The 20,789-nt window shown below is 47.2% G+C and overlaps 2 protein-coding genes across 9 annotated transcripts; one reads left to right on the plus strand and one right to left on the minus strand.

Moving 5' to 3' along the window:
* Positions 1-6: 6 nt before the first annotated feature.
* CYREN (cell cycle regulator of NHEJ) lies at positions 7-4,619 on the plus strand. 5 transcript variants are annotated; one of them, XM_025045899.1, is made up of 5 exons: positions 7-345; positions 875-935; positions 1,300-1,570; positions 2,527-2,602; positions 3,428-4,619. In XM_025045899.1, the coding sequence occupies exons 3-5, from the start codon at positions 1,434-1,436 to the stop codon at positions 3,683-3,685; spliced, it is 471 nt and encodes a 156-aa protein (XP_024901667.1). In that variant the 5' UTR covers positions 7-345; positions 875-935; positions 1,300-1,433; the 3' UTR covers positions 3,686-4,619. The 5 variants fall into 5 exon arrangements, with proteins under 5 accessions (XP_024901667.1, XP_015443862.1, XP_015443864.1 ...); XM_015588376.2 differs by lacking the exon at positions 875-935 and having other exon boundaries at positions 7-454; XM_015588378.2 differs by lacking the exon at positions 875-935 and having other exon boundaries at positions 7-425.
* On the minus strand, positions 4,504-20,723 carry TMEM140 (transmembrane protein 140). Of its 4 annotated transcripts, XM_006910497.3 has the most exons (4): positions 20,518-20,722; positions 17,172-17,241; positions 7,634-7,742; positions 4,504-6,003 (listed from the first exon to the last, which is right to left on the minus strand). In XM_006910497.3, the coding sequence occupies exon 4, from the start codon at positions 5,968-5,970 to the stop codon at positions 5,404-5,406; it is 567 nt and encodes a 188-aa protein (XP_006910559.1). In that variant the 5' UTR covers positions 5,971-6,003; positions 7,634-7,742; positions 17,172-17,241; positions 20,518-20,722; the 3' UTR covers positions 4,504-5,403. The 4 variants fall into 4 exon arrangements, with proteins under 4 accessions (XP_006910559.1, XP_015443861.1, XP_006910560.1 ...); XM_015588375.2 differs by lacking the exon at positions 7,634-7,742 and having other exon boundaries at positions 20,518-20,723; XM_006910498.3 differs by lacking the exon at positions 17,172-17,241.
* Positions 20,724-20,789: the final 66 nt, after the last annotated feature.

Here is a 20,789-nt window from a genome sequence, read left to right on the forward strand (position 1 = left end):
GCGGTTCCCGTCGTCTGCGAGGCCCCGCGTGGATGTCCCCGTGTCTCCCGGCCTCTCCCCTCTGCAGGGCGGGCGCCGAGTCGGGAGTGCGGCCCCCGCGCGTGCTCGCGGGGCGGCCCGGATTTTCCCAGCTGGCCCCGCGCGGCCTCGGCGCTTCCGGGTGTGGAGTCTGCGGGGCGTGGTTGCGAGTCCTGGCTGGCTGATCACAACTTTTTTGTGATCTTGTGGAAATTGCAAAGTCTCAGTTCCCTGTCTGTAAAATAGGCTTTATAGCTGCCCAGTTATACCTGCCGCGGGATCAAATAAACGTATTCATCGACCGCAGAGCTGTGCCTGGGCCCGGTGGTGAGTCAGCAGTGCTCATAGACGCGGGAATGACGTTGGTCACTGTCTGAATTTTGACAGACATGAGTACATCGGCAAAGGTCTGTCCTCTGTGGCCAGACTGGTTAAGGTGATGTCCGACTAATTTTTTTCTTAAGTTGTAAACAGCCATTCTAGATGAGCAATATAGGATCAAGTTGTGGTTCAGGGAGGAGTCTCTTATTTTTGGCTGACTACCCTTTTCTAGATACACCTCTGCTCCCATGAGAGCCTCCCTAGGCGGGAACCCTGAGCTGCTTTCAGAGCTGACTGCTGAGTAGAACGTAGAGGCTGGGGTGGAATCACGTGGGGGTGGGAAGAAGAGAGTCCGATGCCTTGGCCCTTCTGGAGTCCACACATCAGGAAGCCAGCCAACAGTTGTGGTGCCTGACCCCTACTGCTGGTTAAATCTGAAAAGGCAGAAGTATCTTTGGATTAAGGGAGGGAGTGTTGGTCAATGGCACCTTATTGTAAATCAAAATGGCCTCAAGGTTTCTTGTAACCACACCAGGATGGAGAGAAAGATCATTGAGAGATTTCAGGGGTCAGATCGGCTGGGCACTCTGGGCACGGTGAGCATCCAGGGTGATGAGGGGGGCGGGGCTCTCCTTTCTTCCTTTCTCCTGGGAGGGTGTTTATCCCTCTTCTCCCGTGTTGAATGGCTCAGTGCAGAGACTACTGGAAGCGTTTCTGTTGGGCTTGGCTGCCTGCGTGGGGCCGGGGGACCTACGCCAGGTTGGAGCGCTGTCTCTCCCTGAGCCCGTCAGCTTGCCCACTACCACACCTCCCTTGATGCCCTGTGAATGGCCTGTCTGAGTCACCTGGGCCCTGCTCACCACCTAGGTCACCTCTGACCTGCCCCAACCAGTACTTGTGGCTGATGACTGGGAGTATGCTAACTTATTAGAATTCACTGGACTTTGTTCTTCTTTGTAGGAATTAAAGCTTGACTCTCAGTCTGGACAAACAGACCTACAATTCCTGATGTGATGAGTGGGATTCGCTGTCCTGAATTAGAAAAAGAAGTCAGTATATGTGGGTCCTGATCCTTTTCATTGGCGACTAGAGAGATGGCAGCCTTCAATTCTGGGGATAAAAAGAGGATTCTCCCTGCCTGGATGACAGCCCAGGTAGCTGAGAAGAGAATGGTGCCAGCGAAGACCCCAAAGAGGAGGACAATGACAGCAGGGCCAGCGGCTGCAGCAAGGTAGGACAATTTCTGGCCATGGTCCTTTTTTGGAATCGAGAGCGGGAGTGGAGAGCAATTTGAGGGCATCACAGTTTGCTGGTGCTGGGTCTTCAGTGTTGGCAGAACGGCAAAGTGGGTGGGTGTTTCAGTCCACTAGAGTCTCTTCAGCTCTTAAAGGCACGTGGGCTGAGGGCGTGAGGCAGGGTGACTGTCCCCTTACACACAGGTGCCGCTGCCTCCGTTGGTGAAGCTCCACATCAGGCCCTCCCTGTCAGCTCCTAGCGAGTAGGTTCCCCTTCTCGAGATTATATGCATCAGCCAAGCCCTCAGGCACCAGTCGTCCAAAATGCCAATCTCTTCACTTGCAGCAAAAATTGTGACCATCAAGTGGGCAAGATGAGTGGACCAGCTTGTCCAGTCTTCCTACGGGCGGGCAGATCTTCAGGGACAGACAGAAATCAGAGGCTGTGGGTCGGGCTAGTTGAATGATGGTAGCTGTGGGGTATTCCGGCTGCCAGGGAGGGGATGTCCCTGTACTGTCCTGAGAGGGCACTGGGGGCTCCGTGCTCCCCCTATGGCTGGCTCCTCCTGTTCTGAGGTTTCTCGATCGACCGGCTCCGTCTCTGATTGTCGCGGCCCTTCCGTTCCGTGTTCGTCCAGTCAGCAAGGTTTCAGGCAGGTCTCGGCCTGATGGTCTGTTTGGTCTGCTCGCATCCAGCGTGGTGTCGGAAGCGGCCATCATGCCCTATTTCCAGATCCTCGGGGGAGCTGGCAGAGGGTGGGACGCCCCCACTGTTGTGTCCGTGATTCCCGTTGCCAGTCACTGGTCACAAGGACGAGGAAATCGCGTTGGTGCCCTAAGGAAGCTGCGGCTCTCAGAGCCTGGGGTTGCGACGCCCTTGTCTCCTTGTCTTCCTCCTCATGAGACGCGGTGGCCGTCTGTCTCCGTCCGTAGCATGGTGCCTTTCTTCCAGACTTCCCACGGTGAAGACTGTGTACTGCATGAGTGAAGCCGAACTCGTGGATGTTGCCCTGGGGCTCCTGATTGAGGTGAAATCATATGCCTTCGTCTCATGACCACAAAACCCTTTATGGGTAAAAACTAGACTAGGCCCTTGGTTAATGCCTGGAGAAGAGACGCCCCACCTTCTCATGTGGCCTGGGGAGGGGTGGCTGGGAGAGGGGGAGCAGCCCCGTGTTGGGGGGACTCTATGCTGGTGTGGATGTTGGGGGACAGGAAGTCTTTAAGTGCTTGCGTTCTCTGGAGTCTCAGGCGGGCGGGATGACTTGTTGCCACTGCACTTCTGAGCAGAACACTGAAGGCTCATGGCTCCTGGAAGACCGTAATTGTACCACCTTAGGGTCGTTTGCACTGTAGAGTTGACCGGGTGTTTTTATCTATTACTATCTCATTTAATCCTTGCTATAAGCTGGTGATATGGCTATTTTGGATACTGTTATCCCCATTTTACAGTTGAAGAAATTGAGACTCGGGGACTCTCCCTCAGTTCCACAGCCAGTGAATGACAGCTTAGGCCCACACACAAGTTTTGTATCCTGTGCTCCTTCTTTTCTGTCACCTTGCCTTTCCAGACAAGTTTTTGCTACTCTTTTTCTACTCAGGTGTTCCTCAGGCCCCTGCCACCTTCTCTCCCAAGCTGGACTAGATTTTTTCGTGAGCTGCGGAGAGGTGGTGGGCAGGGCGGCAGTGGGGTGAAGGAGGTGGGGCAGTCATGGGTTTGGGAGCAGTGCCAGGACCTGGTCACTTGCTGGCTTCACAGTGGCTTCTGGGTATGCTCTGTACCGCTGACAGACTAGCAAGCACTTTAGGGAAATAAAACACATGTTTTGCCTGTCATTTCTTCTATTTCACAGAGTCAAAAACAGGAAAAGGCCTTGGAGGAGCTGCCTCTGGAAGGCACTGATAAGCCAGAGTGCTTCCCCACCTGCTCAGTGTCCCCGAGTTCGTCTGGGAACAGAATCGAGGAGGAAGACGAGGACAATGAGAAAGGCGCCCCTCCCCTAGGCCTCGGCCCTTGTCACGGGCCTGCGGATTCTGACTCTGCCTGCAGCAGAAGCCCTGAGGAAGATGAAGATATGTTAAAATATGTCAGGGAGATATTTTTCAGCTAAGGGACAGATTCTGTGGGACTTTCTATCCAGGGCAGGAAGGAATTTGCGCTTTTCCTCTCTGCCTGGGGACTGCTCCTTCGGCTGGAGAGGGTCACCTTGTAGCAGAAGCCCAGGACACTGGAGCCTTGGGAAGTGAGGAATCCACACAGCTCCTGTTAGAATTCCCCTCTGCGTTAGAATTCCCCTCTGCACTGTGTCCTCTCCCCGCTCAGGGGTCTGCCATCCCAGTTGTCTGTCGTAGTCACCTGCGATCACTTTGGCCTTTAGACAGGACCAGCAGCTCTCAAGCTTGCTCCCGTCCTTCTCTGCCCTCCGAGGGAACTCAGCCATGGCCGTAAGCGGGAGGATGAGTACTGCCTGGGCAGTGGCGAGAGCTGGAAACCCAGGCCGCAGGGTGGAGCCGGCCGCAAGGTTAGTGAGGTCGTGGCGGTCAAACTTATTGGAACCAAAGAATCAACTTAATAGTTTACAATGGAAAAAAAAGTATGGCTGCTAAATACCCTGGGCTTCCTCCACTTTAGTCAGCACAGCCTCTCCCTGAGGAGGAAGCCTATTTTAAAAATAGTTCCTATCACGCAGCCAGTCAATCCGGGCCCCTCACTCACTCGTCCAGCCTTGCAGGCAGACATACTGTCCAGCGCTCTGCTGTCTGGGAGCTCGAAGTTCACTGTGTACAGACGCTACAAGCCTCTTACCAATCAACAAGCCTCCTCCCCGAGCTGCCCACTCCCTTCCACTTGGCAGCCTTGGCCTTGATCCCTAGTTGGGCGTAAATTGAGAGTGAGACAGGACGCTAAGGACAAGAGATCACGTCGGAGTTCATGTTTCTGCCTCTGTATTCAGCGCAGCTCTTGACAGTTGTAAGTGAGGTGACCATTTGCTGTACAGATTTTCCAATATACAGGTGCTGAAAAATACACAAAATTCCCAAGCACAGGTCGTTGTACTTGTATCTTTTCTAATTCTGGGCTGAGCAGTGAAGGGATGTGACATTTATGTGTACGTGGAACCATTCAGTCCTGTTTCCCCTCCTCCCTGCCCAGGATCTGCCGTGTTCTGCTCCCAAACTCACAGGTCCCACATTAGGGGTGACCTGCCGGCTGACCCCCCTGCCCCGTCCGCCTGCTCTGTCTCTGGTGACTCCCTTGGAGGTCTCTGCTGGGCCTTTGGGAGTGGTGTCGCAGTGGCGGGGCTCATCACATCCCACACACCAGGGACAGGGGGAAGGGGCAGTTTGCTAACCAGGGCTCCGAGGACACTGAGGTGCTATCTCTTTCAGTGGTCCCCACTCATTGCCATAACCTTCCCTGGGTTTCTGTTTGGCATTTGGCAGATTGTCCTGGGATCTGGCCCTGTGACAGGAATCCTTACCTCCCCGCCCTCCTGACATTAAAATCTGAAGGCTCGGATGAGTTAATTAAAGCAGGAATTCTCCCGAGATGAAGCATGTGATTTAGGGTGGCCTTGGGAACCTGGAAAGTCCCAAAGATCAGACAACCCTACCTACACTAAGAAGCCACAGGTGCCCCGGCCGCCCTTATGCTTCTCGGCCTCCTTGACACCGGGCACCCCATCCCCTCCGCAGTGGGGCCTGTCCGCTCAAACTTGAGATCAGCATTAGCTATGAAACAGGGTGGCCAAGGAGACGTAGCAACCCACGAATTCACCAGCATCTTCTCTGAGCATCGTTCAAACAGCGCTTGCAATCACGTGAGCCTTTACACAGGACTGGCATAGCAGCTCTCAAGCTCGCTCTCGTCCTTCTCTGCCCGCTGAGAGAGCGTAACTGCGGCGATGAGCAGGAGGATGAGTAGGGCCTGGGCAGTGGCGAGAGCCAGAAACTCAAGCCCCAGGAGGGAGAGGGTGATCCACCTCCCAACGCAGGTGAAGAAGAGGCTCAGGCCGCCGGCCAGCAGCGTGGAGGCTATCGCCAGGAAGGCCACCAGCGGCTGCCACTTGCCCTTGTTACCGTTGGACCAGGCCAAGAACAGAGGCAGGGGGATGAAGAGGGTGAAGACCAGGGCCCCGTACACACCCAACCTGGCCAGGGCCAGGCCAACCCGAGGCACCCCCAGGGCCTCCAGCTCAGAGAACCGGTGGCAGTGTAGGGAGCTAGTGTCCTCGTCCCACAGGCAGAAGTTGAAGAAGCCGATCCGCTGGTCGGGCAAGTCGATGAGGTTGCCGTGCTTCCAATAGAGCGCGTAGAAGAGCAAGAAGATGACCACGAAGATCGTGGTGAAGAGGGACAGCAGCTGGGTGCCCCGCCTTGGCCTCGAGACGGTCATTTCCTCCTGCCGCCCTCCACTAGGGCTGGGTACCTGCAGGGAAGTCACACCAGTGAGTGTCCAGCTCTCCCCCTCTCCCTCCTAGTTTCTTCGCAAGCTCACGTTCTTCCTTCTGGAATTCCATCAAAACCTGAGGCAAACTCCCATCCCCACACCCCCCACCACAAGAAATCTGAGGCAACCTATGGGCAGGACCCACTTGATCAGTCATCGGCCGCCTCTCTGGGCTGAGTTCAGGAGGAAAGTCCCAGGCAGTTCTGAGTGCCCCAAACACGCCGCTTAAACACCACGAGCCACTGGAGACATTTGTGAGGGGGTTTCTCACCCCAGGGGAGGCCAGGTTTGTCTAGGCCGAGGGCTGACACCGTGATTGGGGACCTGGTGGACAAGGACCCATGGTTCTTAGAGCAGCTGTCAGTAACCGCCTGGGAGCCGTAAGAATTACCATCCTGGGCCACAAACCAGTCAAACCAGAACTCCTGAGGCTGGGGCCGGGCACTGGCTTGTTCTAGAAGCTCTGCAGCCCATTCTAACATGAAACAGGGTTGAGGATCCTTGCCAGGCCACTAGTGTGCTGCCTGCTCTGGGAACGCCTTACCGGGTTAAGATGGGATACTGATGAACTCGCATCATTCCTTTTAAAACTACAACTGTGTTTTTTCCCCCTGACGACAACAGTAATATGTGTGACTTATGTAAATCTTGGAAAATATTTTTAAAAAGCAAAGATGTATAATGATAACCTTTTATCTCCCACCACGTACATAGAACCACTGTTAATGTTCTACCAATATCTGTGCTGATGTGTTTTTAAATAATTATACCATGGAACATAAAGCTTTTCTCACTGAATATCGTAAATATTTTCAAAGCTGTTAAATATTCTTCAAAAACATGGTTAATGGCCACATAATTGTTTCTGTCATAGATTTTATCTATTAGACTATTATTGAACAGTTTCCATTTTTCACCATAATAAGTGATAGTCAAAGACAGTGCTAAATATCTAAAAGGGCAATTATTGGGTCAAGGGTATCTTTAGTGATTTTATCGCATATTGCCAAATTGATCTACAGAAAACTTTTGAACGGTAACCCCTCTAGTAGTATATAGTATATTTTTCTCATCATGCTTTTGAAAAATCTTTTCGCTACGTTTTTATTCAGAAGGACTCCAAATTGGCATCCAAAAAAAGAAAAACCTATAGTCTACACAGTATATATTTATAGATTTTTCCAATATGGAACACATCAGCCATTTACATCCCCAAGGGCCTAGGAACCCACTGCTGCAAACCTTCCAGGCACAAGGTGCTGGGGCCCAAATGCAGAGGGGTGTCCCTTCCCGTGCCCGCACCCAGCCAGGAGTGCCAGGTGGCCCTGGAGATCAACTTCTGAAGGGACTGCCCTCCTCTTTCCTAAAGCTGACAGGAGGGTCTGTCTGAGCACACCCACCAAACGTTCTGCAAGAACAGAAAGGGAACCAAATGGGGAAAAACAAACAACAACAACAACAAACAAACAAAAAAAACCCCAGAAAAACCTAGGAGGAGGGAATAGGATGTGGGAGGGGCCAAAGGAGAGGGCGGGTCTTAGTCTCTCTGGGCTGCTGTAACAATACTATAGGCTGGGCAGCTTAGAAAGGACAGAAATGTCTTTCTCACAGTTCTGGAGGCCGGGAAGTTCAAGATCAAGGTGCTGGCAGATTCGGTGTCTGGCGCTGCCTACTTCCTGGTTCTCAGATGGCAAGGCGCCTTCTAGCTGTGTTCTCTCCTGGCGAAAGAGGAGGGGGAGCTGTTGGAAGTCCCCTTTATGACACCAATCCCATCGCTGAGGGCTCCACCCTCATGACCTAACCATGTCCCCAAGGCTCCACCTCCTAACACCATCTCATTGGAGGATTAAGTTTCAACAAATGAATTTGTGGGGTTGGAGACACAAACATTCGGTTTATAGCAGGTGGTTCCAAAGGACTCCAGTGAGTGAGAATAATGAGAATAAAGATTTATCAGTGACTCCTTTGACAGAGACCTGGGGACGTGGCCTGGGAGTAAGGCAGGTGGCTGTCAGAACAGAAATATGAAACTATGCACACAGTGAGGGCTTGAGTCAATGCTGCCACCACCTGACTGCGGTCTCCTGCTCCTGGCTGCTGCTTCTGGGGAGCTCTGCGGGGCGCCGGGGTGGGCATCTGAGCAGGGCCCTGCCAGCTGCCCTGCACAGCACTTCTTGGTCAGAAGCTTTGGAGGCCTGCGTTAGTGAACACCCAAGAGGCTGAAGGCTGTTTGACTATGGCTGGGAGGTTCCTGGAGCAATGGTGCTTGCTACAGAAAGATTTATCAGGAATCAAAACTGTATCTTTATTCTGTGCTTTATTAGAATGGTATAATGAAGAGTTTTAAACAGTCCAGCCCCCCCAGTATGGGGGAAATTCCCAACCGGAACATATTTTGGACGTTTTTGCATATTTAACAAATGCCTGAAAAAGCCTGTATCTGCATTTGCGGTGGATGGATTTCGGTATTTCAGGATGGAGGATGGGTTTCCAGGACTGAAACTCCGATTTATACCGTTGTGCTGTAGGAAATAAGGGTTGACTTGCCCCCACTGTCCAGGGAGTCGGGAGTTGCCTTTGTATAAATGCTCCCTCTTATTGCTCCTATATCAAACCCGTTACACTTGGGTTCAAAAAAATCATTATCATTAAACATTTTTTAGCTGAAGACGGAGCTAGGTTCAGAAAGTCACGTGACTTCTCAGATGAGGAGATTGTATCAGGGAGATCGCGTCAAGCCTCGCTGGCCGGGTGCGTTTTTGACTTCCCTCTCCTCTCTCAAGTGACGTTTTAGAGATTCGCCACAGAAAGTGAAACAAAATCAAAGTGGAGCTGAGGGGTTGCTAATCTCTGGTGTCCTCTATTCTTCTCAGCTCCCCGTGCACGTGCACGTAGAGTTCAGCCCCAACTCCTACGCCTGGCGCTTGCGGTTCTCCACCATCTGGAGCGACTTAGAACTTGAACTTGCAATTCTCTAGTGAGGCCCCGCTCTCTCTGGCTTCCCTCTCTTGCTTTGCTTACCCCAGGCTGTCGCCATTCCCGTCTCCCCAACTCCAAAAGTCCTACCTTGTTTTTTCTGTCTCTAAATCTATTAATTTCCCCCCAGCTTTCAGTTCAGCCCACAGTCTGAACACCAGCAGCGCTCCCACCGGCTGTGATTTCTCCAAAGAACAATCTCCATCTATTTTGTTCCCCATTTTATCCCCAGAATGGTGCCTGATACAGAGGAAGGAACTCACTTTATTTTTAAATAGAATATATGAAGACGGCACGTAAACTCCTTTAGTTATTTCACATATGTATCCTTACAAGACACCTTCTTAAGGTGAGCGGTGATGTTTTATGTCTCACGCAGACTCCGCACAGTGCTAGAATGGCTCCTACACGCTTCCTGTGGGAAACGTGGAACTCGTGGACAGAGAGGGTGGTGCTAGTCCAGGCCCCTTTTCCTAAACGCTTTGCAGTGAGAGTAATGGGTGTTTGGTTGGAAAACCCCATGGCATCCTTCTCCTCCGCCGTCCTAAGAGCCGGCCCTGGGTTTTTTGATTTTTGTTTTGTTTTGTTTGGCTTTTAACAACCCTAGTACTCATGTTCTCCCACGATGAGCCTTTTAATTCCCTTTGATAGTATAAACTTCCTTCAGAGGGCAAAAGGGGAGACTGCTGAGTAACTATTACCATTTTTAGGTGAACTTTTCCTGTTTATAAGAAAGTAATACATGCCGATCGTAGAAAACTAGAAAACGCTAAAAATCATCTATCTATGACTTCAGGTTGTAGAAAAAACCTCTCTTAACACATTTCCTTCTATGATGTTTTACACAGCTGAGATCACATAAATAGATGTTTGTATCCCATTTCATAAACATCCATTACAGCGTGACTATTTCCCTGTGTCACTAGAAATGTTTCCTAAATGATATTTTTAATGTCTGCATATAGAAGTCTCACAGTTTATAGTTTTCATATATTATGTTTTACTAATTCGTGATATTATAAATAATGCTTTGGGGAATATGTTTGTGAATCAATTTATCTTTCGTGAACAAAAAAAATTTGTGAATCAATTTATTCTTCGTGAACAGTAAAGGCGCTATGCAATAAACTCGGGGGTCCATGTGACAGGCCTGACAAGCTCAGTGACTAAAAATAACCACCAAGGACGGCCCGATCATACATTTCTAACTGGATAGGTCATAGCAGGCAGTCACATCCCAGACCGACAGCTTCCTTAGCAAAGGTCAATCTTAAATGAGCATCGAGGGTACATACCTTTGAAATGTCAGAGTAATTTCCTTTTCCTACTCCCCGAAGGCACAATCACCGGGACCAGAGCACGAGACCACAAAACTCCGCATTGTCATCTTGGTCCCCCCCACACCAGCTCTGTGTACTGTAAACGTTAGTTATTAACTGTCCTGTACCCACCAATGGAAAAGCAGCATGTGTTCCCCATTCTTCTTTTTATCCAGTTTTAGAGATTTCCTTGCTATGCTTTCTGCCACCTCCTTAACCTACCACTACTGGATTTCATGGACTTCCCTTACGTCTTCTCCTTTGATTCTAATATGTAAAGCAAGCTAGGGGGGAAAAAAAAAAAAAAGCTGTAAAACTGCCATTCTCCAGAGCATTTGAGATTTTGTTTTCTGGCATATGTTGTCGGTTTGGCTCAAATAAACTCATACAAATTTTCTACAGGTTTGGACATTGACACCTTCCACCGGCGGTCTAAAAAAATGCTTATCTCATCCTCCCCAATGCTGGGTATTTTTAAGCCTTTTTATCTTCCGTAATGAAAAATGAGGTGTCATCATGATTGTTCCTCTTCCAAGAGTAAAGCGTAACATTTTTCCAGTGTTTGTTGACCATCTAGATTTTTTGTCTTGTGAAGTGCTATCGGTTCCTTTTTTTTTTTTTTTTTTGCTTTTTATTTTGAGTTTTCGTTTTTATTTGTCAGTCTGCCCGAGCCACTTTATAAATACAGATTGTTAGCCTTTTGCTGTCATAATTGTCAGTACTAGGGACCCTGGACCGAGACACACATTTAGACTCCAAATCAGTGTGTTCAGGCATTGTCACTAGAGAGTTCCAAGGGGAGCAAATGCACAGTTCAGGAAAAAGAAGGAAAATATATTCAGACTTCATTCGAGGCTTTTTTTGGGGGGGTCGAGGTTAAACATTTCTAAACTTTTCACACTGAGGGGATGATGGCTGAAAGAGACACAAACGTTGTATCCTGTTCTAAATTTTGGTCTTGTCAGTTTTATATTAAAAGAGCAAAACGTTCATGAGACTGTGTCTGAGGGAGGACTGAAATTCTGGCAGATCGTCACATTGAAAAATCCCTCTGGCTGCCCACTGTGCTGGGCGATGTGGCCTCCGGCTGTCCAGGCCCAGAGTACAGGGCACCCAGCTGGCAGGAAACGTAGGATTCCTTGCCTGTGCAGAACTGCTCCCTAATGTAAGGGACACTTGTGAGGGTCGGATGAGCAGAAAGGCCCTTTCTCGCCCTTGACACTTGCGTATTTACTGAAAATGGCCAAAGTACTGCTTGAGTCACAGGACGAACTTGACAAACTGCCTCTAGTGTCTTTATTCCTTTTCATAGAGAAAGGTGTGTGGCTCCAATCTCCATCTCCCAAGCATATTTTGTAGCTTTTTCTTATATGCTAATAATTACATCACTCGTAATCAAATATAGATCAACATTTTTTATAACTAATTTGTCACTGCTCTAGTCATGACTGCAGATATTACATTTTCATCTTATTCCAAGATTTGAGACCCCCACAAAAATCCCTTCTCTTCTACTTTGTCTTATACAAAAATGACCACCACCCTCTCAAAAAAAACCAAACCTCCTTCTGTTTCAATTCTTTCTTCCTCCTGAATGTCTAATGATATTCAGTAACTGGACTTTATTTATAGCCGGGCTGATTTAGTCTCATCACGTTTACCTGATTCACCACCTGCACGCCTTTGTCACAGATAACGCCCCCAAGGTCCACTTCATAGAACACGCTACACGCTTTCACGTCAGGTGACCGTATATCCACCACCAGCAGCATTCTCTTACGCTCCCTAAGTGTTTAATAAACCCTCATAGTGTGCCCAGCAGAGAGGAATGCGAGTGCCAGCAGAGAATGTTCCCTTCAGTTCGAGTTCCCTCTCTGAAAGGGCGGGGACTGGACTCTGGGACATCTGAAGTCCTCTGCCAGGGATAACAGCGTATGCTCTGCCTGACATTTGGGCGTATGTTCTGCTACGTGCTGTCACGGATGATTCGTTATCAAGGGTGCCCTCTTTTCATGGGAAATAGTGATGATAACGTTACATTCTTCCTGCTTCTTTAGGAACAGGACACCTCGCGCTGTAACTTCCCATGTCACCTTTTGGGCCTGTGCCCCTCGTGTTCTTCCTCTCCTCTCCCCGCTTCAGCTTCCACTACAATGGCTTCTCTGGTATTTACCAAAAGCGTTGGGCAAGCTCAGGACTTTTGAACTTGCCGTTGCCTCTGCCCGCAATGCTCTATTAGTTACACAGCTCCCTCTCTCGCCAACCTTGGGTCTCTGCTCAGATGTCACCTTCTCAGGGAGGCCATCCTTGGGAGCATTTGAAAGCTGGAACGGCCCCTCCGCAGCACCCAGCGCTCTCTGTGTCCATTTCCTGCTCTTCCTCCACAGCATTTTTCACTATCTAATATTCTAAATATTTTATTTATTGTTCCCCGCTCTCCCCCAGTAGAATGTGAACTCTATGAGGACGAGGATTTTTGTCTTTTACTCATTTTTATGTAATATGAGCTATCTATCATCTGGCTATCTATCATCTATCTCTATCTATCTATCTATCTAGTCTATGGCTGGCTATCTATCATCTATCTCTATCTATCTATCATCTATCTATCTATCTATGTATCTATCTATCTATCTATCTTTGATCTATCATCTATCTATCATCTATATCTATCAATCATCTATCATCAATATATTTATCATCTATCATCTCTATCATCTATCATCTACCTATCATCCATCTATCATCTATAAAAAAATCTATCTTTTACTGTTATATCCCCAACTCCCAGGACTAGCTGGCACACAGTAGGCACTCAAAAAATATCTATCGAATGACATATAAATAATCGAAGGAGCGTCAGCACATAGAACTTCTCTTAAACTCCTCTCTCTATTTATTTTTTGACTTAATTCTCCGTCCCGGTTCTCCTCCTTCTGGTCCTTGTCTCTTTATTTTTTTGTTTTTCTCATTTCCTAAATGTATGTTTTCTACAAGGTTCTCCTCTCCTTCTCATATATGTCACCTAAGCCCACAGCTTCAAGAGTTGAACACTTTGAGACTTCTTGAGAAGATGGACACTGGATGTAGTGACAGGTGAGGTCCAGGGGCAGCAGCTCCCTCCCCTGACCTGGTACCACCAGGAGCAGCCACGACTGTGGCCTCGAAGACTGCTAGAATCGAGGATGTTAGAATATTGTTGCTGTCAGACATTACACATTTTGCAAATATTAAAGAGCAGAAGCTTGAAAGAAAGAACAGGTAGGATATTGGGTTGTTGTCAGTTAGGAACTCATCTCCTGACCTTTCCTTTCATTAATAACTTAAGAAAGCTGTAAGAGACCACGGAGAGAAGAAGTTTCTTCAAGAATTCTCTCTGATCAGTGGAAGGGCCTGAGAAGGAATCTAATTTGATTGAAGGCTTATTAATAATTAAAAAACGATCTCAAAATCTCTTGAGCATTTACTCTGTGCCAGGCCCTGTGCTAAGCACTTAATAGATATCTTCTTATTAAATTCTCTTAACAACCCTATGGGAGCAGACTTACTATTATTATCTCCATCTTCCAGAGGAGAAAACTGAGGCTTAGTGAGGATCAGTAACTTCCCCAAGTTCACACGGCCAGTGGATAGTGAAGTCTGTCAGGCAGGATTGTCATAATCACAGTAAGAAGCTGCCTCTTTCTAACTGAGCATACACCTACTGAGGCCTGGTGGACATTATCCTTGTCATTCATACTTCATGCAGCAGAGGCAGTGTGGAATAATGGTCCTGGGCATAGGTTTTGCAGCCATGTATTTATCCTAGGTTCAAATCCTACCTCTACCACTTACTAGCTATGTGACCTTGGTTACTTATTGTCCTTGTGTCTAGGACATCTCATCTGTAAAATGGGTACAATAATAGAACTTTACTTTGTAGATGTTCTAGAAATTAAATGAGCTAATTTAAGTACAGCACATAGACTATTACCTAGTAAGTCCTACTTAAACTGAACCTCAGCAAAGTTAAGCCCAGGGCCATATAGCCTGTCAGTGGTGAAACTCAGAGGAGACAAATAGCTCTGGAGTTCATTAACAGAGCTTCTCTGGAGGACCTGAGCTCTGGGAAGCTGTCCTCATTGGTCTTTGGTGACAATGACTCCAGGATGCAGGTATCACGTAGGGATGTGGTGGTTAACGTGGACCTTAGAGCCAGATCACCAGGGTTCTCATCGTTGTTCTGTGGTTCACCTGTCATGTGACCTTGGACATGTAATGTGGCCTTCCCTGTTCCTACATTCTCATCTGCGGTGCGTCTACTGGCCTGTTCTTGGGGGCTGTCGTGAGACCGACGTGGGTTAGATTCATCCGTACAAATGGACTGGTGCCTGGCACACAGGACCTGTGGCTGCTCCGATTATGCAGATGAGGCTGTGATTCAGGGAGAGAGAAGGGACATGAGAGAAGAGTAAGGGCAAAGGCAGACGGTGGGGAGTGTAACATGAACAGAGAACCGAACCCCGGAAAAGAAAATGTCAGCAGAATAAAGCCAGAAAGACAGAATCTGACAGCGTAGAGAGCCAGGCTGAATGCTTGCTTAGAAGAGGCCACCGGCCCTGACTCAGATCTCTCTGGCTGAACACAGTTGGGATGAGTGTGTTCATGGTTAGAGTGTGGCTTTGACAAAAATGAAAAGAGGAGGAGGAAAGGAAATGTGTCATATTTCCTTTAGCAGAAGTACGAGCCTAGGTTCTCTTATTTTTTAAAACTGGTCCACAGCAGAGTTTCTCGAATGTGTGTAGCTGGTGGCAGCAACCTGGGTTTCACAGTACGCTCTGTGGATGACCAGGCCTTATGTCAGCTTTTCATGAATCGCTGTGATGTTTTGGTCGACTTAATTTTTTCATGTAAATAAAATCAGCTTTGCCAGCAGAAATGTGAATCACGAGACTGCAGCATAGAGCCAGGAGCATTAGTCCCACCACCTCCACATACAACCAGCTATTGAAAAGGGCTGTTTCAGTGATCCCATTAATATTAACTTGCTATTTGTTCACTTGTTTTCTTGCTTATTTACCCTTGGCTAGCAGATGATCCAGCTCAGAACAAAGGTCAAAAAAAAAAGTCCTTAAAAATGAGAAAATGTCTGTGCCTGGGAACACATCCTCATTTGTGTTTATTGGTGGGACTTCATTGTCAAGTTTATGAGAGACTGAGACTCACAGGCCCCAAAGCAGAGTTGAAGACAGAGACTACTAGGAACTAGGGCCTGCCTTTGGCCGTCAACTCTTGGTTCTTCTGCTCCGGCCCTGGCTCCTGCAATCCCGATGGAGACTCAGGTCCTCTTTCTACTGACGATCCAATATTTTATCTGGTGGCTCTATTAAGGACACATTTTGGATGATTCCCTGAGCCATAGGCCCGGGGGAATCAGTAATAGGGCAAACCGGGTGCCTGCCTTCACTGAGTTTGTACTCCAGTTAGGGAGAGAAACACCAAATACATACTTAAAAAAATGATGATTATAACGTTTGAAAAGATTTGGGAAGGAAGTTAACAGGATGCAGCGGAGGAGAGAAACCGGCAGGAGGAAGTGATGAGTCTCGATCAGAGGGCCAGAGAAGGCCTGTCTGTGAAGGAGATACTTCGTTTGAGGCCTGAGGGCTGTGAAAGAGGCTGGGCTGGGCCAGGGGAAGAGCCTTCTGAAAGGACGGCACAACAGTTATGCACACCCTGTTGGGAGAAGAACAGAGAGGGGGCGGGCGCGGGGCGGCTGCAGCCCAGTGACTGAAGAGAGGGGACGAGGCGAGGCTGGACTGGTGAGTGCGATCCATGCCTTGTGAGCCTGGGTGAGAGGTTTGTCCTTCTAACTAAGTGCTCATCATCTCACCCCCTATTCTCCCCACCAAAGGCTGTGGGGCTGAGGGGCGGGGGAGGTGCCGAGCTGGGAGGAGTGGAGCAATGCCAGGGGTTCTGTCATGGCAATCCAGCCCTGCCCACTAGCCCTGTTGTTAGACCAAGGCCTGTTCATGCAGTTAAAACCTAACAGCCAAAGAAAAGTAGAGGAGGAGGCAAGGAATGCTAGACAGTCACTAAGACCTAGACTTTAAATTTTGTGAAAGGTATTTTGAGACTTGGCTGGAAGGGAGGCTATTATCCATGAACGTCACCTCCATCCTTATACAAGAGGATGCGGTTCTTACCTGTGAGCTTGCGATGCACGTGACATGGCTTCTAAACACGTGCAAAATAACTCAAAGAAAGCAACCTGCAGACAAATTCGGTAGCAGATGCTAAGGGGCCTCCCCTACCATCCCTCACACCAGCATTTGGGAATCTCAGAGAGTGAACATTCCCCAGTCACTTCTCGGGCTGGCGTCACTGCAGCTCTGCTCCTCAGTGGGCAGGATGCTGGAGGAAGGGCAGAGATCACTGCTCCTTCTCGTTCTCCGCTGTGCCAGGGACTTGGCTGGTAGTACCCTCACCTCCTCACCACTGCCAAGTGGACAAAAGGTATCTGTCCTCACAAAAGGGGTGGGGATCTGGACGTCACCCCCAAAGTCTATTGAGGTCTAGGTCTGGGCTGCTAAAGTTAATTCACATATCGGGACCCACAAAATGGAGGCCGCCCCAGTGGCCTGGCCTTGTCATAAATCGAAAACTGACGTCAGCCTATAATTATGAGAAATACCTGTCAAGGAACCCTAATAAGCACCACTCACAATCTACCCCCAGCCCCGACTCAGCATTAGCTCACTTACCTGGCCTTAGAAAGCAGGCCCCCTAGCCTCGTAAGGAAATCCTCCAGCTTCTACCTAATCTGCCCAGTCTTCCTCTTGCCTCTTCTAACTCTAGGAAACTCAATCTTACCCAAATTTCTCAGGAAGAGGCTCCACTGCTTGTGAGGCGCCCTGCTCCCCCAATCCATGGATTGTTTTCCCTGAATAAAGGAACGAGTAAACTAGTTACTAAATTGTTCGGTTTTGTCGGTTGACAGGGCTGAGAAAGCTGAGGCAGTGTGAGCCCATGGCGTGAGCTCTGTAAAATCTCAGTCGCTAATGAGAATATGCTGTCCACGCATCTGAAGGTTTAGTTTCCGAAGATATTTGTTATATTTATTATTTCACTTAAAGATGTATCATTTGGAGGCCTAAAGCAGGCTAGAGTCATTAAAGTAATTGCAGGATTCGGCGCCCAGGTAGATGCTACCTGGAAATAAATGGAGTGGAAATTGGGCCAGATGAAACAGAATAGCAGGGTACTGGGCAGACAGCTCAACAGAGCAGAATATTTCAGAAAAGCTGAATATACATATGAAGTTCATGTGTGACAAAAATGGCATTATAATCTAGTGGAAGAACTTTTTCTTTTTTAACTGCAGAAGCAATTAGTTAACTGAAAACAGAACTATTTTAAATCCTCATTTCACTCCACATACCAAAATAAATTTTACATGGATCCAATAGTGAAATGTAATAAACCAACAGACAAAAAAAAAAAAAACCAACCCAAAAACAAACAAACAAAAAACCAACCAGAAACCTAGAGAAGGTAAATATTTGATTCATGAGTGAGAAAGTACGCTCTGAGCTTAAAAGCAAATTGAAACTACCAAGAAAAATTGTTCGAATTTAACTATTTACAATATACATTTCTATACAATAAAAACATAAATAAAATTAAAAGCCGATGAGCATGAAAAATATCTTCAACAAATAAAATGATTAATATACCTAATACATAAAATGTTCATGCAAACAGATGAGAAAAACATTAACCCCCATAAAAGTGGACAAGGAATGTCAAGAGATATTTCAAAACAGAAGGAATGCAAAATAGCCCTTAACTGTAAAAAACCGTTTATCCTTCTCTGTACTCTCCACCAAACATGTGGGGGTTTTTCTCCACCAAGCAATTCTCCGGATGGCCTACAATTTAACTTAATTATGACACTATCTACCTGGAGATACTATCGGATCCCACAAGTTACGGGCTTAGTTCCACAAGACACCTCCCTTCCACTTCAGATGTCAAGCTCAAGGCTAGGTTGTCACCTGTGCTTCTGACTGACTGACTATAATCTGGAGGTTCCCATGACCTCCCTCCACTCCTCGGGTTTGATTAATCTGCTGAGTGGCTCACAGAACTCAGGAAAACAGTTTACTGACTAGATGACTTATTATGCAAGGTTACGACTCAAGAACAGCCACATAGGAGATGCATAGGGCAAGGCATGGGGTCAGGGGAATGGAGCCTCCACGCCCACTCCAGCTGCGTCACCCGCTCAGCACCTCCACACATTCATCAACCTAGAAGCTCTCGAACCCTGTACTCTAGGGATTTTTATGGAGGTTCCGTTACATAGACATGATTGATTAAATCATTGGCCATTAGTGATTGACTCCATCTCTAACCACTTTCACCTCCCTGAAGGTTCGGGGCGGTGGGACTAAAAGTTCCAATCCTTTAATCACATGCTCATTGCCCCTGGCAACCGGCCTCCATTCTTAGGAGCTTGTGGAAGTCATCTCATTAACATGAACTTTGATGTGGTTTAAAAGGGCCTGTTATGAATAAATAAGACATCTTTATCTGTATTATCACTTATGAAATTCCGAGGGTTTTCGGAGCTCTATGCCAGAATCAGGGACAAAGAACAAATATATATTTCTTCTTATAAATCACTATATCACATTAACTAACACACAAACTCTATACTCTACATACGTAACGTAATCAGACATGCCAAGTAAAACAACTTATGAGTTTCATCAAAACAGCAGATAAAAACACTTGATACCAAGAGTGCAGGGGAATTGGCATTCTCATACAATGATGGTGGGTGTGAAAATTCTTACAAACTTTCTGGGAGGCAATTTGGCAATATGCATTAAAAACCCTAAAAACAGTCATATCTTTCGGCCTAGTAACTCCACTATGAATGGGTCTATCCTAAGACAGCAATCAGAAATGCAGTTGGTGATTTATATATAGGACTGTTCATCGCAGTATCATTTTGGCAAAAAATGGGAAGCAATTTTATGTCAGAATTAAATTAAGACATATTGAGGTGATGACACTCTATGTAGCTTTTAGAAATCAACAGGTCTAAAATCACACTATATTGCATGACTTCAAGAAAGACAGTAAGGAAATGTATTTCTTACTAGCATTTCTGAGTGGCGGCATGGGCAATTATTCTCTTTTTCGCATTAAAAATAGATCCAGAATTATGTGTTATGTTTACGAAAAAGTGAAATTGTAAAACGAATAAACAAATATAACCTTAGGAATTTGATAAAGCAGGGAGTAAGCGGGAAAGAACATTGAGGAAGGGGACTATGTGCAAAAAAAAAAAAAAAATCAAAAAGAGGATGCCACATAAACCGACTCTTAGATCCAAGACTTTGGGAGGGGAGAAGTATGGGAAGAAGATATTGAAAAATGAACTTTAGTTGTCATTATGAAAGAAGAAAAGAAAGAATCACATATTTGCCTATATAGTTTTTCCTTTCCCAAAGAAGCTTTTGATCTTACAGGTGAAGAAGCATAATGGAGGTTATTAGGGAAAAAATACAAAAAAATCTTTTAAGATATGCACCAACAGAACTAATACCACCATGAATTTCCATCGAGGTGTGAGAAGCAATGGCATCCAATAACTGATTTATTAATCTCTTAGATCTTATAATATTCTTCCATACAGGTCTTCCTGACAGCCTTAACCCACAGTGTGTGCTTTTAGGATTCACAGTGTTTCTATAACTACAGTTTAAACTACGGTTTAGCTATTATGAATTTTAAACTACAGTTTAGCTACTGTGAATCCATGATCTGTCTTTGTTTGGCCGCCTACATCTGATGAACAACCCCCTTTACAAAGCCACAGATATTTGTGTGGACTTTGTGCAAGACTCTGCTGCTCAGATATCCTTGTGTGTTTTGAACCAGTGATCCTGACGATACCTACTTCCCCTCCCGCCCCGCCATTCCCCACCGCTCTATTTTTGAGGCCAGAGAAACACAGGGTGATGCTGGAGAGAGGGAAGGACAGCAGAGAGTACAAGGGTAGATCATACACGGGGGAAGAAGGTCACAGACACTGACTACCAGTGCCCACTTGCTAGAATGTGAAAGGTCTGACAAGAAAACAAACTCGTCTTCTAGACTGGCAGGCATCTGGGCAAGAGGCAGTACGTGCAGGGTAGGTACTTACAAAAAGAAGATGCAGAACCCACAGAAACACTCATAAAAAGGAGGAGCAGGAAATCAGGTTCTGTTGATTCTTCTTTCTCGCTGGCTTTCTAGTGTCAGGCTCCAGAAACAGGACAGTGGAGAGGGGAATGGCAGACAGATCCAGTCTTGAGCTTATGACCTGCTCGCATTCGCAGTTGGTGCCTAAGTAAACGCTTCCTGAACTTTGGTACACTTCTGCTGAGGTCATGATCAGCAGATTTCACTTTCACTTCTTAGCTTGCCGGGACTTCT

Source organism: Pteropus alecto, unplaced genomic scaffold (assembly GCF_000325575.1).
Source record: "Pteropus alecto unplaced genomic scaffold, ASM32557v1 scaffold22, whole genome shotgun sequence".
NCBI lineage: Eukaryota > Metazoa > Chordata > Mammalia > Chiroptera > Pteropodidae > Pteropus > Pteropus alecto.

Coding starts and splice junctions, on each gene's coding strand:
- CYREN (XM_015588376.2), top strand. CDS start 1,434: ATGGCAGCCTTCAATTCTGGGGATAAAAAGAGGATTCTCCCTGCCTGG. Junction 1,571..2,526: donor GGGCCAGCGGCTGCAGCAAG/GTAGGACAATTT, acceptor CCTTTCTTCCAG/ACTTCCCACGGTGAAGACTG. Junction 2,603..3,427: donor CCCTGGGGCTCCTGATTGAG/GTGAAATCATAT, acceptor TCTATTTCACAG/AGTCAAAAACAGGAAAAGGC.
- TMEM140 (XM_015588375.2), bottom strand. CDS start 5,970: ATGACCGTCTCGAGGCCAAGGCGGGGCACCCAGCTGCTGTCCCTCTTC.